Source organism: Panicum virgatum, chromosome 1K (assembly GCF_016808335.1).
Source record: "Panicum virgatum strain AP13 chromosome 1K, P.virgatum_v5, whole genome shotgun sequence".
Classification (NCBI taxonomy): domain Eukaryota; kingdom Viridiplantae; phylum Streptophyta; class Magnoliopsida; order Poales; family Poaceae; genus Panicum; species Panicum virgatum.
The window spans coordinates 47,879,235-47,897,865 of NC_053136.1; the positions used below are offsets into that span (position 1 = coordinate 47,879,235).

The 18,631-nt window shown below is 45.3% G+C and overlaps 1 protein-coding gene across 1 annotated transcript; it reads right to left on the minus strand.

The window, feature by feature from the left end:
• Window positions 1-6,587: 6,587 nt before the first annotated feature.
• LOC120639683 (uncharacterized protein At1g51745-like) lies at window positions 6,588-16,843 on the minus strand. Its single transcript, XM_039915560.1, has 4 exons — window positions 16,235-16,843; window positions 14,435-14,664; window positions 13,484-14,161; window positions 6,588-8,614 (listed from the first exon to the last, which is right to left on the minus strand). The coding sequence occupies exons 1-4, from the start codon at window positions 16,447-16,449 to the stop codon at window positions 7,278-7,280; spliced, it is 2,460 nt and encodes an 819-aa protein (XP_039771494.1). The 5' UTR covers window positions 16,450-16,843; the 3' UTR covers window positions 6,588-7,277.
• Between the last annotated feature and the right edge of the window lie 1,788 nt (window positions 16,844-18,631).

Below are 18,631 nucleotides of genomic sequence, written 5' to 3' on the forward strand. Positions count from 1 at the left end.
GACGCCGTTGAGCCTGCTCCAGAAGGCCTCGTTAACCCCGCTGACCTGCAAGGCAAGCCCCGGAGCATAATCCATAATTTAAATTATTCAATGTTTATTTAAGTATGTGTGCATTTAAGTTTTAGGAGTTATATGAAACCCTAGTATGCATGTTCCCCCTAGGTGCCTGTGAGTCCATACTAGTGTGCAGGTATCGTTAGCAATGCTTTGCTAAGTAGGATTCCGGTAAAAGTCGAGTGATTACTGTCACTCGCGAGATTTAGGATCTTGATTCCTTAGTTATGGCTTGAAATGAATTGTTGAATAAAGAGAAATGGAGACTGGGCGGAAATGAGTTGGTTTAATGGTATAGAATGGATGAAAAGAAATCTCCGCCTGTGTCAATTGAGGACCGTTCCGTTGTTGGCAGTGTTGATCAAGGATTGAACAGTACTAACCACATACCGGAAGTAGGAGGTAGTCGAAACCGGTGAGCTGTGTACCACTTTACAGCGGTGATTTGAATTCCGTCATGCTACGCTGGGCGTGGGAGTTGGCGGGTGTTGGATAGGATGCCGCCTCCGGGTTCTCCGGGAGTTCACCGCGAGGGGCCCATCACCTGGGTTTTAGCAGGCGTAGTTCAGATGTCGTGGTAATGATGGAAACAGTTGACGCGCGTGACCCGACGGGGTTTACATGCATCGTGTGAGTTAGGTCCACCTTGCAAGGTTAAATCGGATCGATTAGCCGTGACTCGCGGTTATGAGAGCCTTGATCTCTTTGTCACATCGTAGTAAAGAATTGGAATGATGATGATATAATGATGATACTCTGTAAAGATTGATATGATCAACCATGCTTGCTCTAGATGTCAAGCAAATCTAGTTGGCACTTGATAAACTTAATTTGAGCTAAAATATTGAAAGTAAGGATTCATTAGTAGTAGCCTTTCAGCAAAACAAACTCCAGAGCCAAAAAGCTTTGCATGTCTAGATAGTGGGCTATGTATACCCAAAGTCGGGTAAGCCTTGCTGAGTATTAGTATACTCAGGGTTGTTGTTGTAAACCTTTTAGCAGGTTGCGTTCCCGCTGACTTCGAGGAGGTATGTGCGTCCTGGATTGGACAGCCGCTTCCTCCGGGTTGGACCGTCGAGTGGGCCCCGTCTTCCCCGTGAAGATTGGGCAGGTTGGCATCACATCGGTGGGCAGGATGTGGAGCTCACCTTATATCATCGTCGTGGTTACCGTATTGTATTTCGAACTCCGTTTTAAACTTCCGCTGTGTTTTAAACTCTGTCGCTTGTATTAAGACTTTTATGTAAAACTGGTGTTGTAAATTATTTTGAAGACTTTTGTGTGCTGGTATCACCTGTGCTCGTCTTCGTACGGGTCTAAGTGCAATTGTGATCCTGGAGTACAGTAGTTTAATCGGGATTTTACCCGACAGCCTGTCAGGTTACACCGTTTTAAGTGCACAAGAACTTGATTAAGTATTAAAATGATGGTTAGTGCATTTAAGCCGGTTTAATTTGGACGGTGCTACTACACATAACCCCCTAGCCAGGTCCATAATGGCCGCCAACACGATACATGGTTAACAACCCAAAAGATGGTGTCGCAGCACCATGATAGATTCTGGACGTCCTATTGTTTCGACGATTTCCGTAGATTACGAATGAATTTGGGCTTTAAACTGGTGCCATTGGAAGCTCCTTGAAATTATCTTTCCATCCATATGTAGAACGTCCGAAACGGACTCTGTATGCGATCTGTGCGTCATTTTTTGTGCGGGCTGCTCCTGGACTCCGAGGTGGACTCAAACTTGAGTCGTTTTTGGGCCTCCACCTTGGGGACTCGAACCGGATAAGCTTTGGGCCTTCTTCTCGACTTGAAAAACCTTATTGGTCTCCTTCATCTTCATGCCATTCACCATGTTTGGCTGTATGTATACTTGTCATGTCCTCATCACGGATCCACCGATGCGCTGCTAAACTCCTCGAAAAAAACACTGCAACGCCCAGACAAAAACACCAAAATCTATGGGTTTGCAAGAGAGAAGACAGGAGAGAGAGAGAGACAAAGAATCTATTAAGCCTAATTAATCCGTCATTAGAGATTATTTACTATAGCACAACATTGTATAATCATGGTCCAATTAGGCTTAAAAGATTCGTCTCGCAATTACACCCGGGGATTGTAGAATGAGTTTTGTCAGTTATCCACATTTAGTACTCCTAATTAGTAGTCAAACGTTTGAAGTTACTATAGCACTGTAAAAATTTTGGGATCTAAACAAGGTCTTACATACTAATTAAAACATTAAGTATAGACTAATTACAAAACTATTGCACATATGGATGCTAATTTACGAGATGAATCCATTAAGCCTAATTAGACTATTCCCAGTGTAGAATTTTGTTGCACGATTTCATAGAGTACCATGACTTCTAAGTACATTTAAGTTCACAAATGAAACAAGATCTCTCAATACAAAGTTCCATTTTACGATTTCATAGAGTAGCCATAAGTGAGGCATGTGATTGAGTGCCCCCAATGCAAATTTAGTCTTGGAAACATTGTTTACACAACTTTATTCTGCTCAAACTCTTTCTCTGTCTCTTCATAACTACCTTGCCATGTTATCAAAAATGTTAATGTATCACTGTATTTAATGTGCATGAAAACATCTATAAAACTTACGCTAGGATTAGCTTTAGTTCATAATTTGACCAACATGTACTAATGATGAATTAATTAAATTTAAAATTCATCTCGCGAATTAGTTTTAATTTATAAAATTATTTTTGTAAGTTTAGTGGTGGTGGAAAGTACCCTCCACCAGAACAGTCCAGCACAAACACCACAAACAACCGGAGACCACACGCATAGCTTCAGAGTAACCAACATTCTATTAGTTTGGTACTAGTAATGTGCCCGTGCTAACGCTACGGGTTCATTTCAGAGTACAAAAAACAACACACTAATCAGAAATATATATTCGACATGGGATGTAACCTAGAGAGCTGTTATGTTTATAACACAAACACATCCATAGAGCAAAATCACATTTAACTTGCTGGGGTCAAAGGCACTAGTAAGTTTTGAGCATAAGAAATAGCATCATCACTAATATAATCTTGGGATGACATTATCATAATAGATAGAGGTCAATAATGTTAGGAATATAATCTGGAACGCAAACTCACATTATATATGCAACAAAAAAATAGGAGCTGCAGCTGCACCTCGTCCTGGTAGACTATATTTTTGGTGCTCTTCCCAGTGGGGGTATAATTCCTTTTTTTTGGTTTAGCCAAAATCCATGAAGTAGCTCTTGATACAACCCTTGACAATGCAACATAAAGCTGTCCATGTGAGAACACAGGCTCAGGAAGGTAAATCCCAATATCAACTTCGCAACCATCTCATCAGCAACAGTTACAAGGATATTGGGGTATTTCACTGCTACAATAACTATTAATCGACATAGGCAAAAGTATTAACTTCGCAACCATGTCGGATCCAAGGTAACGATAAATAACCTTATTTCTGAGACGGTTTGATGCCCGCCTCGGTTATTCAAATAAAAAATTAAAAAAGAAAAAGCCTATCGACGAGCCCGCTAAGCCTATCCACGAGCCCGCCAAGCTCATTGACGGACCGCCACCTGCCCCGTCCGCCGCCGGATCCGCCCCGTGCGCCGCCGACCGCTTGGAGCAGGCGCGGCTGGCGGAGGGAGGGGGCGCGGCTGGCGTCGGGGATCAGAGGCCGGACGAGGGTGGCATCGGGGTCGGTGACCAACGTCAGCGACCGGTGTCAGGCGCGCGGTGGTGGCGGCGGCGGTGGGCGTCAGGCGACAGGTTTGGAGAGAGAGAGAGGTGCGGTGCGGCTGGGAAAGGGAGAGGGAGAGTTAGAGTTTGCTTCTTTATATACCCTTCAACAACTGGGCTCATATGGTCCTCGCATGGACCCCTCCGCACCGCCTCGGTTAATAGGTTTTGCGAATCAGTTTTTTAACTGCAATTAATAAGAAATGACCATTTTAGTTAATTAATATTATTAATCGAGGCAGTTGAAATTTCTGCCCTCTTTGGTGGTGTTTTAAAAAGATCACGGTAAATTATTTTTTAGTAGTGTTACGGCTCATATACCTTGATTGCCCTTCCTGGCTGCTTGTGTTAGGGCTCTCATACCTTGATTGCCCTCCGGCGACAATCTCATCCCTTGATTGCTCTTCGGCTTGTAGCCGAAGGCGACACCTTCGTTTGAGTCCCAAAGTGCCTTGCCTTCGACATTCCTCTTGCTCGTCCTTGGGCTCCGACGGCTTTCGACATTGTAGCCTTTCGGTTCATTCGAAAATGGCATCCCCAACATCTATACATTTTATATATTGGATGTGATGGGATTAAATTTATTTAGTCATCCTGATCAGAATGAAATAAATAGGTATGTTGGGAACTTGCCGCCTGTTCGGCCGGTCAAAATTGGCTAGATTGGGACTACTCGTGAAGCCAGCCAACAGGCAACAGCTCGAGGCCGCATCCAGTCAGCCCAGCCAGCTGGTGGCAGTCCAGCCAAAAAGGGCATTGCGAATCTAGATTTCAAACAGAAATAGGTAGTGCTCCAGCAAGTCTGAAAGTATAAAATGGGAGCTCCCCAAGCGGCATATGTCACGCTCCGGTCCCACACGTCTGCTATCAACCAGTCACCCAGAAACGAAGAGCAATCACAATGTTTGCCATAAGATAATCCATAGGTTTAAAATATTTGCTATGGACTACCCATAGAAATTAAAAAAAATACTTTTTCTTACTCCTCTCTCTTTTTCTTGGTTTTGCACAGTAAAGATTTTTTTATCACATATGGAGTCCACCTTATAGACTACTTGTCCGGCTGAAATATTATGGAGACAGCAACAACTATAGTCCACTGACGCAAAATCTGTTCATATGGACTACTTAGTCCATATACATTGTGATTGCTCGAACAGAAGACAATGGCAGTTTGGACACCGTCCTCCACTGACGATGCTTTTCTGCGATCAAACTGAACGAAGGAACCTAGAGCACAGGTCACAAGACAACAATTTAATAAATAATAATATGTTACCTCTAATTAACTATCAATTGAAAATCATATTTTTTATTTGATTCTCTAGATTCTTAAAACCAGTCTTAATGAAAGTGTCATAAGAGTGTCACAGGCATTAAATTTACTAACGTAGCAGAGTTATTATGAAAAGAGAGGTGTGGAATGTCACGAAATGTGAGAGGAGTGTTATCACCATGACACTCCTCTGGCTCGATTACCTAGTTCATAATCTTGATAACTGTGTCGATAACACTTATACTGAGACTGACCTAACAATGCAAAATTGCAAATGCATTGGAACCAGGAAGTAATACTCCTTCCATTCTCTTTTGATAGTCCTATTTCATCATGGTACAATGACCAAGAAGAAGTATCTTGCTTATCATCTCATTAATTATGACTCCGCGGTTTCAATGTTATCATATACATACACCAATTTTTTTTCTAGAGAAGTTACTCTGTATGTAAATCGAAGGGCCCTCCATACTATTCTCAAGATATCAACCCAAATAGAACTATCAAAAGAGAATAATTCAATTTTGAAAATAGGACTATCAAAAGAGAATGGAGGGAGTTCTACTTAAACGTTTGATTAGTACTGTACACTTCTCTATTTCTTGGTATTTGATATTGCTTTAATTAGATGAATTTTACTGCAATATAATTGAACAGATTTTGTAGGATAAAATTTGAAGGTTAAATAGGATGTTCACGAGGCAGGCTGCCTGCAACGGAGACACACCTACGGACGTGCGCTATGGCTTTCAAGCAGATGGAGCAGAGACGATGTTTATCTCATTTAATTTGGTGTGATCCATTCCGCCTTCATTCTGTTGAAGATCTCAATAGTCATTCTTCCTTGCCCATACTATCCATAGGAGCACAGCAATGAATAGTGGAGTACATGTCAACGGCGGTGGCAGATGCCAGTGGCGCGTCAAATCTGTGGCCCAGCTTCTCAAACAAATCATCCATGCACTTGCCTGGCTTGCTCAACCATCCCTGAATTTGCACACGCTGCAGCTACAATATGTCGCACCGGTGAAGCAGACGCAAGACAAAAACGGCATCGAGGAAAGGCGCCAACAGTTGAAGAAAGTGTAATCGTAGATTCGTAGTTAGCAATTAAGGATAGGGCGTCTGTCTTGAGGCCGCGGGGTAATTTGTCCCAGCAACAATTTCCAGGAAACGCCATCTCGTGAATCAAATTGCAGCAAAATGATATTCTTTTGAGCCGTGACTACCTGTTCATAATAGCCTATTTCTGCACAATGGCTTGATCGAGCACAACTGCATTGGCAACGGAGCAAGCCCATCCTGCCTAAGGTGCCGTAGATGCAGGTCAAGGCAATCACATGTTCACAATATTCCAGATGATAAATTTTGAAACCCCGCTCCAACTAACACAACTTTAAGTCAAACAAAATGCCACCACCATGTATTTGTAGTATTTCACTGTCAGCTTTTCCATCAAGATAAGATGCAAATTGGGGAAAGGCTACAGTTCAAACAGGTAGTTGCTTCATAGTTCATATCAATATGACAGTGAAAATATGGAATAATCTTTTGTTGACTATGGAGGAAATTTCACATGGACGACTAGATTGTTACATCCTTTGAATCTTTGAATACTAGCCTGATATATTACATCGAACTACATACATGCTTCTAAACATACAGTTGAATCAACTACTTCTCAACAACAAATAACAGACAGATCAGGATATAATTGAGGCATTATACACGACATCAGGAAACCTATGACCTATAGACTATATATATGATGATGCAAATGTTTTGCCTAAATTGACAACTAAAATGCTGAAGTTAGACTTTACAGGAGACAGCTGTGACGAAACCAAAAGACATGGTCACCAGATGCTAGTTACACAAACGAATGCCCCTTCCTTTCATGGAATCGATGCCTCAGCTTCTCAACTGCTGTGAAGCATTCATGATTTCAGTCTCCAGTCAGAAATACACAAGCGTTATTGATCTTTACATGTTGTCACCACTGCTGATAAGAGATCAGCTGTTCCAAGTTATCACGAAGCGACCATATCAATCTGACTCTTCACAGGTATTACCAGATGATTGAGTGGCCCGCCTCTTCAATTAATAGGAATGTACATGAAACTTGCAGGTCTACAGCTGGCAACACCAACCGTATGTAGTATCACACTTGAAGCCTATGGTGGATCCCGCACTCAGGGACTAGCCATTCTAACACGGTGAGCAGCAGAAAGAGGTGGCCTGCCAACTGCTTCCAATATCCTAGTGAACACAACCTTTGTTGGGACACATGTCACTAGAGGAACTGCTCCCCCTGGCCCTGATCTGATTAAACCACCAAATATGTCATTGCGCCAATGTGCCTTCGCTTGGCTACCTTCTCCATGATATTTTTTCCCAGTGGAAATGGAAGACAGGGCTCTAACTTTCTGGCTTGAGAGGTTTGTTTTTTTGGAAGATTTCTTATGGGACTTAGCTGACGACCTCCTAGCATTTGAACTGCTATTCTTACTCGTCTTAACCTGGTGGTTTGAAGAAGATGAGTACTTTCTTAAGGTTGGTTTCATCTCCCAGTCAGAATAAGCAAGGCCACCATCATTATCACCATCCAACAATGCTCCTGATGGATTTGAACGGGGAACTCTTTGCATGGCAGTCCTCCGGCCTGTTGGCCAAGCAGGTGGAGCTGCTGTGCTCTCTTGGATATTACTATCACTGCGGAATACCAGATTATCTGTGGAACCATCTTCGAGTATTTCAATTTGAATAGGGTGTCCAACAATTGCTTTGCCATTCAGTCTGCTCATTAAGGAGACAAGAGGAACATGCTCTCCTTGGTAGCTGGCCTGAACTTTCAGGTCAACATCAAACAACATTGGTCCCATGCCACCAAAACGGGAAGTGAACTTTCTTTGGTAAAATGTAGGTCCATCCCAAGACACATTCCGATCAACTCGATATACTCGATCAGCATCCTTGTTTAGGGGAGAAAGATTTGAAGAGCCATTCTCGTAGTCATTAAAATAACTATAGCTCCGGTTAAGATCTCTTGTGGTTCTCAAGGATGAATGATATTTTTTACCACGGTACAGGTTAACCTCTGAATGGCTTGTGTCCTCGAATAAGTCAGTTTCCTCAGAATCATAATCAGGCTCCCCTTTAACTTGGTAAAAACTTTGCCTAAGAAAATGCTCACCAGAGGTTTGCATACTTTCTTTTCTGGGATTTCCACCATTTGTCTTATGCAAAGGCCCTTTTAATGAACTATTGTATTTATTTAACCAGGTATTTCCATCTGTCATATCCACCAATCTCTTCGCTGCATTACGGCTGTTACGTTTACCTTTCATATGCCACTGGGAGACACCTAGCTCAGAAGAACCATCTTCTTCCTCTAATTCATTCAACTGGGGCATATAAGTAGAATAAGTGGTCTCATTGTCATCATAATCAACATGCCTGAACTTGTCAGAAGCTGGAATCAAGTAAGGATCAGGAGCACGTGACTCTATAGGTAGAATCACATTTGCAGCTGCCAAAAGATTGCCATATCAAAAGTCATCAAATCAAACAAGGAAAAGATTGAGATCTCTTCAGAAAACTAGGATGCAATAACTTGTACTAATAACGTAATATGAATTTCAGTACTAAAGGCCTATGGCAAAACAGAAGGTAGAACAAAGGTAACATTAAATAATGATGGCTTTCTGGCAATTTTTTTTGTTATTGAATCAGGCTCCAGGGTTGCCCCAGTTCCTTGTTTTGCATGATTTTTGTCGAAGTTATATTAGCTCAGCTATATTCTGATTGTGACATAAGACCAGAAGGAAAAAGAGCATGCAAGGCAAGATTGCAGAAATAGTAAGAAGCAATACAATTGTGCCTACCGTTTGACTCTAACCTACAAGTTTCGGAAATGCCAATTCAAGTGATGTATTACTTTAAGAAAATGTTAATGATCCAGAATATACTTAATGACTAATTATTGCAATACTTAAAAAAACTAATTATTGCAACTTTCGAGTCTCATAATACTATAGAAAGTATGACCCCTTGTAATTGATTCCTCCACCTTATCCCAATAATATTTTAACCGTCACGTCAAGAGCATCATATCGCTCATATCTACAATTGTTCTTGATTTTTTTAACATATTTACCTCGTAAAACCGAATCAACTATTCATCAACATCATCCAACACAGCCATCCATGGTTTGAACAAATGATCACAACTACATGTAGAAAATAATTATAGCAATTAAGTTCTTCATCACCCTTAACCCTGTGCATGTATATACTTACAAATAATCAAGTAGTCAAAAGGGGTATATATGAGGGTCAAATGGTCAATCATGCTATATATAGGTAATTCAAGAATGCAATCTGAGGCATGCTTGCGTGAAGTGAAAGCTTAGAACATGTTTTATGCGAGGGAATGAAATGTCCACTATCAAAAGTTACAGAAGCCATTTGAGCCAAACACCTGGCTTGCCATGTTTAAGAAGGGAGATATGTTTTAAATGACTCCCAACTGCAACGTGTAATTTTCAGCCCATACGATCGATATTTGCATCACTAAAGCAGTATGCGATGCTAATACTAATGTTTTGGTATGTCGTCCTATGCTATAAACCCAGCATTTTTTTTTACAGTGTGTCGGTACCCTACAACTGGGGTACCCACTCCTACTGTGCCAAGACTCGCGTAGTTATCCGTAACTACGCCCTAAGGAGCTGAGCAGCCGGACTCCTGGGTTCCGACTCCATCTCACCGGACCAACGGTGCCGGACCCGCTTCCCGTTTGGGGACGGGTCCGGTGTCACCACGTGTCCCAGAGGTGGAAATGCTCAGCACCTGTGGCCGCGGACCCGGACCCCCGCAGGCGGGTCCGGGACCTCCACGTGCCATCCGGACTCCCGCAGGCAGGTCCGGGACCTCCACGTGCCTACCCGGACCCCCGTGAGCTCTCGGCTCAGCAAGCTGCTCGGGTGGGGTCCGGAGCCGCCACGTGTCACGCAGACGCGGGCGCGGGCGCCAGCCTTCCGCTGGAAGCTCCCTCACCCACCCGCATTAAGTGCGAGTGGTTGAGGCGGGATCTGCTGCCTCTGGGCACGGGGCAGCTTTTGTCAGTCCACACTGTGGATCGCCAGATACCGAGACAAGCATTAAAGACTCAGCGCTGCGCGCATGAGCGACGAGTCATGATGACCAGCTACTGACTGAAGCAACAGTGCACGCTGCTACAGTAGACTGAGTCAGTAGTTCGGCGCTTCATCGTGACCTCGACGCGCGACTGCAAAGGCTAGACTCTACTCTGACAGGACAACTCAAGACCATCCCTGGTCAGAAGCTACGCACAGAAGCCGACGACAAGATCTCCGGATCTGAGCCATTGAAGGCCAAAGTGTAGTTTATAATACATCGCCGGGTCCACATGTCGGGGCCCCGCTCAGTGTACGTGCTCCCCTTGGACATATAAAAGGGAGAGCACGCCCGCTAGAACACAGGAGGTTCACACATCATCTCCACAATCCAGACTCAAGCTCTAGCGAACTTCTCACTCTCGTGGGAAGGCAATACAACACACAGTGGACGTAGGGTATTACGCTCCGGCGGCCCGAACCACTCTAAATCCTGCTGTGTTCATCGTGTTCTTGAGGAAGATTGATCTAAGACTAGCTACCCCCTGAGTACACACCCTCTGGGCTAGGGCGGGTGCCTTCCGCCACCCGGCCGTGGTTTGCAGCACCACGACATTTGGCGCGCCAGGTAGGGGGGCTAGCTGGTCGCATTTCATCATCTTCTTCGTCCCCATGGTTCGCGTGGACGACGTGGAGATGACGGAGGGGGTGGCGTCCTCCACGCCACATGCCTCTCGCGTTCCTGCTCCAGGGGCAACTGTGCCTGTGGAGCAGCCACCGTTGGCGGCGGCGCGCGCCGCCCGCCGGCAAGAGTCAGGGCACCCGTCAAGGGCCCCCTCACAAGCTGCGAGCGGCGGAGCGACAAATCCCAGCTCACAGCATACCTCACTCATGAGAGGAAGCCGCTCCGGCGGAAAGCCGACTCCGGTCGCACCAAGCCCGCTCCGGCGGACTGCCGACTCCGGTTGCACCAAGCCCGCTCCGGCGGAAAGCCGACTCCGGTCGCACCAAGCCGCTCCGGCGGAAAGCCGACTCCGGTCGCACCAAGCCCGCTCCGGCGGAAAGCCGGCTCTAGTGGCTCTCTCCGGCGGAAAGCCGACTCCGGTCGTACCCCCGACTCTACATCTCTGTAAGTCCTACTCTTAGAGGCCCAGCAGGGAATAAAATCTTTTCCTTTGTAACTATGTAGTACTTCCGTGTGGTCCAGTCCGGTGAGCCTCCCCCGTGGAGGGGTCCGGACCTCTGCGAACCAGGTTCAGGGAAGCGTATTCACCCTCCGGGGAGGTCCGGAGCCGTGTAGCCGCTTAGCCTGGTTCCGTACCCTAAGCCTGCATGCTCTACCTCCCTAGGGTGAGTACCGTAGTACCTAAGACTGGGGGCCCGGAGGTCCGGACAGCTCCGGCCTCATAAACCCGTGTTCTGGCTTACATCGCACATCTCATGTACATCTAGTTATAAAGGAAAAGTTTATTCTCAGTTCGCCTCTAAGGATGTTACATTCCAATTTCGATCTACGCATTCTGTTTGCGCTAACCCCCACGTGGCTTCTTACTCTTGTGCGGTGATTGTGGTCCGAATTGAGTTGGCTAGTTAGTGACTTAGCTCGAGACCCCTCATGGAAGAGAGGGGTTCGGACCCCTGGGAACCTGCAGGTTCAGGGAAGCGCACTCATTCTCCGGGGAGGTCCGGAGCCGTGTAGCCGCTTAGCCTGGTTCCGTACCCTAAGCCTGCACGCACCACCTCCTGTGAATGAGTGCCGTAGTACCTAGGACTGGGAACCTGGAGGTCCGGACTTTCTCTTAACCTAAAGGCCGGCCCCTTGAGCTTCGTTCACTGAACCTAGCTATCCATCTCAAAGGATTACAGCCAACAGGATTTGGGACCCGTGGGCACGCTACTAAGCATCTACCTTGAGTCATGTGCAGGTCCAAACGTGATGATGCAGCAGGTGACCCAAGGGATGGACGATACAGGGCAAGACCCTTGCGGCGCGCACCGCTGGGTGCCAGAAGCAGCCAAGTTGCTCACAGTAGTGGCCCCACCTGCGGGTTCGTTGCCTCTCCCGAGGCGGGCCCGGGGGCCACTGTCGGTACCCTACAACTGGGGTACCCACTCCTACTGTGCCAAGACTCGCGTAGTTATCCGTAACTACGCCCTAAGGAGCTGAGCAGCCGGACTCCTGGGTTCCGACTCCATCTCACCGGACCAACGGTGCCGGACCCGCTTCCCGTTTGGGGACGGGTCCGGTGTCACCACGTGTCCCAGAGGTGGAAATGCTCAGCACCTGTGGCCGCGGACCCGGACCCCCGCAGGCGGGTCCGGGACCTCCACGTGCCATCCGGACTCCCGCAGGCAGGTCCGGGACCTCCACGTGCCTACCCGGACCCCCGTGAGCTCTCGGCTCAGCAAGCTGCTCGGGTGGGGTCCGGAGCCGCCACGTGTCACGCAGACGCGGGCGCGGGCGCCAGCCTTCCGCTGGAAGCTCCCTCACCCACCCGCATTAAGTGCGAGTGGTTGAGGCGGGATCTGCTGCCTCTGGGCACGGGGCAGCTTTTGTCAGTCCACACTGTGGATCGCCAGATACCGAGACAAGCATTAAAGACTCAGCGCTGCGCGCATGAGCGACGAGTCATGATGACCAGCTACTGACTGAAGCAACAGTGCACGCTGCTACAGTAGACTGAGTCAGTAGTTCGGCGCTTCATCGTGACCTCGACGCGCGACTGCAAAGGCTAGACTCTACTCTGACAGGACAACTCAAGACCATCCCTGGTCAGAAGCTACGCACAGAAGCCGACGACAAGATCTCCGGATCTGAGCCATTGAAGGCCAAAGTGTAGTTTATAATACATCGCCGGGTCCACATGTCGGGGCCCCGCTCAGTGTACGTGCTCCCCTTGGACATATAAAAGGGAGAGCACGCCCGCTAGAACACAGGAGGTTCACACATCATCTCCACAATCCAGACTCAAGCTCTAGCGAACTTCTCACTCTCGTGGGAAGGCAATACAACACACAGTGGACGTAGGGTATTACGCTCCGGCGGCCCGAACCACTCTAAATCCTGCTGTGTTCATCGTGTTCTTGAGGAAGATTGATCTAAGACTAGCTACCCCCTGAGTACACACCCTCTGGGCTAGGGCGGGTGCCTTCCGCCACCCGGCCGTGGTTTGCAGCACCACGACACAGTGTAACATGAATTCATATTCAAACTTCATGGAAAGCATTGTAAAGAAGAAAAATAAGGTATATACACATACTTTGCAAAAGTTCAGCATCATCTTCAGTCTCACTCTCTGAGCATTCCCTCTCTGAGGACTCAGTTATTTGTTTTTCAACAAAGTCAGAAGAAGTATGCTCCTCAGAAAAATAACCAGGCTGAAGATAGCTTTCATTCTCAAAATCAACTCCTGTAGAAGCCATTTGTACAGAAGGTAAATCACTATGACTTTGAGTTTCACAAGAATCACTTGCCATATATGTATATTTAGTTCTTCTGGACCAGGAGGTGGCAAGTGATGGATTATACTCCCCAATTAATAAAGCCCCGTAATCATCATTTTGCTGTGAATGATGAGGTGATTTTTCACTGCTCTGCAAAACTTGAGCAAGTGGTCGGCGTCTATCAGATTTTGAAACAAGAGAGTCTTCAAAATCACTTCCGTCCGACCTATTCTTCTTCACAATTGTACTTCTCTCCTTGCTCTCTAAAGTTGCACCTCCCTGAGAATGTCTCAAATGGGAGAAATCACCCATGTGATTACTTACAACATTTCCTTCTGTAAGGCATTCCGAAATGTTTCTCTTTGAACCAGCATGTAGAAAAAATGGACCTGCTTCTTTCTTTATTTCAGGAGGAACAGATGCATCTTTACGTTTCTTGCTCTTTTTGCTCTTGTAGCGAGTACTTCCAAGGTCTTTGCGATGTTTAGTGCAAGCTGCATTCCATGAAGATAGCAGAGTTTTAGATGCAGCGCCCTTGAAGGTCAAGCATAGTGTATAAGTAGGGATGCAAGTGGGTACCCATTGGTGTTTTTGGGTTTCTCATTTTAGTTCATTTTCTCTCCCAAATTAATTACATCGCATGCCATTCTAGTTCATTTTATCAAATTTTGGGTCGACCCAATGACCCAAAAAAGGTGGGACTTGCATCCCTATGTATAAGTAACAACCTAAACAAGAATACTGTACTGTCATCTTACAGAACTTACCAGAAATATTGCCATGTGGTCCAGGCCTGAAACCTTGAGTCTGATACTTCGATGCAAGCTGCTTCCTCTCCAATTCAAGAGCATGAAGAATAGCATCCTCTCTCCGTGCGTACTTTTCTCTTTTCTTCACAAGAGTCCCTTGAGTAGCCTCTGCCTTCTCAATACAGGCATCAAACTCCCCACACCTGAATGCTTTAACACGCTTCGATTTCTCAAGGTTATACCAATCCCTAAGAAGCAAAAGGGTAATAAGTAAATACAAAAGGAATAATATGTGAGGAACTTCAATTTTCAGAAACTAAGATTATGCCAGGTAGTTAGCAGCAGTAAAAAGGGACTTGAAGGAATAGAAAGTATCCAAGGAATCATCTCTGGTTAGTGTTCCACATGCCAGAATCATCACCTAGAATCGAATATTATTATTCCTGGTACTATATTTCTATTTCATATTACTACCATCTTTTATCATTTGTGTGAAGATGTTGGTTTTCATCTCTACTCTACCCCACCTTACTTGGGGTTAATGTTTTGTTATTGTTATGGTTTTGAATGCAATGGAACTGGAAATGGAAGTTTAATACATGCACATCTACTATTCAAGACTAGCAAAACAATTGGAACAAGTCTTAAAAGATATGCATAACTTAGTTGACAAGCATTGTAGAAAACAGATCCGCCAGAAAGGAAGTTTTGGCGGTATAACATTAGTGGTAATAATGTGATCTTTATAATAAACGGAGAAAAGAAAAAAAAGGTACAATCAAGGATACATAGTGACCCGAATCACTAACACCTAAACACCTCACAGGATAATAATTCTACAATTTTATCTTTTTTAAATGAATTTATCGGGACTATATCTGTCATATATTCCAAAAAAATCACATGAAAGAATCCACACGAGCAAAATCATGAATGGTGTCTTCCTCAAACTAGTGTGTGTAAGTGTCTTTTACTCTTCCTTGAATACTCATCGAATCAGGGTATCAAAAGCAATCAACTATATTTTTTTATCTATCCGGTCACATAAAACAAGATATGAACCTACATCGAAAAGTATCATTCTACAGCATATCTATCAACAAATATAGCAGCTTAGAATATTGCACAAGAGCAAGTACTATAAACAATGTAATCTTATCTACAAGCCATTTCAGTTCCACGAGGAAACAACTCATTGTGCTACATAACATCTGCACAAACAATGTACATTAATCAAGATGTTATAGAAGCCCTAGAATACATATGCCCAGGAATTTCAGTTCTTCAGAAAGCATGGGATACAAAACAACCACAATTCTATATTCTAGACATACCCTATTGTTTCCACTGCAGATCATGAATTTCTTTTTGTTTTTCACTTCTAAAACTTTCATAAATCAAACTGTTTCCACAACATATCCAACCAGAGGATACCATGAAACCACCCGGGAAAGTTTTCCAAGAAAGAAAAAAAGAACAATTAACAGATTCAAAGATATAAAGGAAGTATAGTCGCTATATATTCTACGAACAGCAGCTCTAAATTTTCCATAGCGTATGACAATAAGGTACATAGGAAATAAACTAAGGATGAGATTGACTACATTTCCTTCAAAAATGAGGTTGACTACAAGCAAGGAAGATCGTATGTCCTGGTGCCCCCCATTCTCTCTGGCACCCCAAGTTCGTTAAAACAAATAATTCAGCATCTCAAATGGATCAGAAATAACAGGAAGTCTAAAATGTAAATGTAGCACAGCCCTCAGGGGCAAAAACAAAAATAAAAAACTAAAGGCAAACAAGGGACTGGAAGCTTACACGCTTGCGTCCTCCCGGCCGAGGAGCTTGACCGGCGTTCCGGACCTCGGGGACATGATCTGCGACGGCGGGAGCTCCTCGGGGCCCAGGATCCTGCCGGGCCACCACGACCCGTTCCTCCGCCGCACCCACACGATGGTCCCCGGCAAGGTATCCCCGACGCCGCAGCAGCCCCCGTCACCGTCCGCTCCTACCTCCACCGAGCTCCCCACCATGCCGCCTCCCACCGAACCCTAACCGCCGGCCCGCCCGCCCGCCTCACCCCGCTTCGAGAAGCTCCCCTCCACCTCGAGATCTGGCAACCATTCAACTCACGGAGGGTGCCGGCATCCAGAGGCGCACCCTCCTCGGCGGCGCCCGCGCGCGACTTTTGCCGCCGAGATCACGCTGGCCGCGGCGCGCGCTCGCCCCCGCCTCCGGCAGCTTCTAGAAGCTTCTTCTCCTCCGGGGCTCCCAGAGCCCCCTTCCTCCTTGTACTGCTCCTCCTCCTCCCTCCACCCCCGCCGGCGCGGGGGGTAGGGGCCTCCGCGGAGTCTCCGGCTCGCTGCCGGCGAAGCGGTCGGTTCCGGCGCGGGCGGCCCCCGGAATATTATTTCCCTCTCTTTTTGTGAGGGAAAAAAAGACGTGAAATAAAAAGGTTTTCTTTTCTTTCGGGGCAGTCTGGCTCCTGGTTTCGGGTGGTCCGGTCCGCGTGGGAGAGAGAAACAGAGGGGGGGGGGGGATGCCAGGGGTCGGACCGGCGCGGAGGGAAATGGAAAGGTAACCGACGGGCCGGCGCGAGCCCTGTGGCCGGAAGGAAACGTGTGGGCCGAGCCGGGGCGGGCGGGCTCGCGCCCGTACCGTAACGACCGCGCGCTCGACAGGGGCAGACAACCCACGTGGGGCGGTGACGGCGTGAGAGGAGGAGCGTCACGGCTTGTCTCTTCCCGTTTCCCAGCTGGACTGCTGGTACCAGCGTGTACGAATTTTAGGATGCAATTGTAACATGGATGATGATGTACTCACTGCTCGTAGGGTTGTTTGGTTCTAAGTCTAAACTTTTGTCCATATCACATCAAAGAGAAATTTAATATTTAAAAGTATTAACTAAAGGTTAATTATAAAACTAACTGTAGAATTTGTGACTAAACTGCGAGACGAATCTAATAAGGTATATTAATTTATGATTAGCGAATAGTTACTATAGCAAATTATGAATTAATTAAGCTCATTAGATTCGTTTCGCGAATTAGCACTCAGCTATCAAAAAAATTATAAAGAGATTTTATTTGATACTTCGAAATAGTAAAAAAAAACATTGATGTGACAGGGACTAAAAAAAGTCTCTGGAACAAACAGAGCCTGAATGAAAATGTAGGGATAGGACGGCCATGTTGCTAATAGTATCTTATACTCTTGGTTGTGGACACAAGTGTACTGATGTTCATACGCATATAGATATCATCACTAGGTTTGTCTGGTAACAATTTTTTAATTTTACTATAGCTAATGGTCTAGCATATAAAATTTACTGACATCGGTATTTTTGGGTTTTGTTGTAGAACTTAAAAAAGTGAACCAACTCTCAATGCCAGCTTTAGATGTGTTCGTACAAAGATACGAGGGCATGTATTCATTTTCATTCACCGCGTCACTATGTATCTCAATAGTTTTCCTTGAACAAGCCGATCAAGCATGACCATGTAAAGCCCTTACGGCGTGGGTTCTATAATTCCAAAGGGCAAGGTGCATGAATCAGAGCAGCTATCGGATTTTAACACATATTGCCAAGATTATAACCATATAAAAGTATTTGAAAGTGAAAAATATATACTTCGCTATGTATTTTTTTCTTAAAACAAAAGTCTGCGTGGGTTTGGTTCTATCCTCTCACTATGGCCATGTATGCAGATAACAATCGTGGACTGTACCTCTTACATCAATACACTTCGTCTATTTGAGATGGACATTGGTGAATATTTAGATATTTTTGCAAAAGGATGATAGGAAATATATTCATCATCGAAATGCTATCAACTTGAAAGTCAAAAAAAAAATTACATTTGATTTTGGAATTAGGAATGACGTTTTTATTTCTTCTTTTCTTTTCAAAATTTATCGTCTTTGATTTTAGCCTGACGGTGACGATAGCACATTTGATCACTCACTTGGCAGTCACCACAGAGCGATTGTTGTAGCTTTGACGACCTGAGCAGCAAGTGGTGCTCCTGCCCAGTTCTTCTATGGCAACCACACCAATTTAAAGTACAGCTACCAGAACTCGCTGCAATATTTTTATATTTTTGCTTAATATTTGATATATTGACTCATTGTTTAGGTAGTCTTTGTTTGAGCAGCGAGGTAGGATGGGATAATTCCGTCTCTAATTTCTAGAATGGAGTGATCTTATTCTTGTGT

What these genes read in the sequence shown, in the direction of transcription:
- LOC120639683 (XM_039915560.1), bottom strand. Translation starts at nt 16,449, where the DNA reads ATGGTGGGGAGCTCGGTGGAGGTAGGAGCGGACGGTGACGGGGGCTGC. An exon ending in GGCCGGGAGGACGCAAGCGT is followed by an intron (nt 14,665 to 16,234) that starts GTAAGCTTCCAG and finishes TTTGCTTCTTAG; the next exon opens with GGATTGGTATAACCTTGAGA. An exon ending in TGATGCTGAACTTTTGCAAA is followed by an intron (nt 8,615 to 13,483) that starts GTATGTGTATAT and finishes ATCTTTTGGCAG; the next exon opens with CTGCAAATGTGATTCTACCT.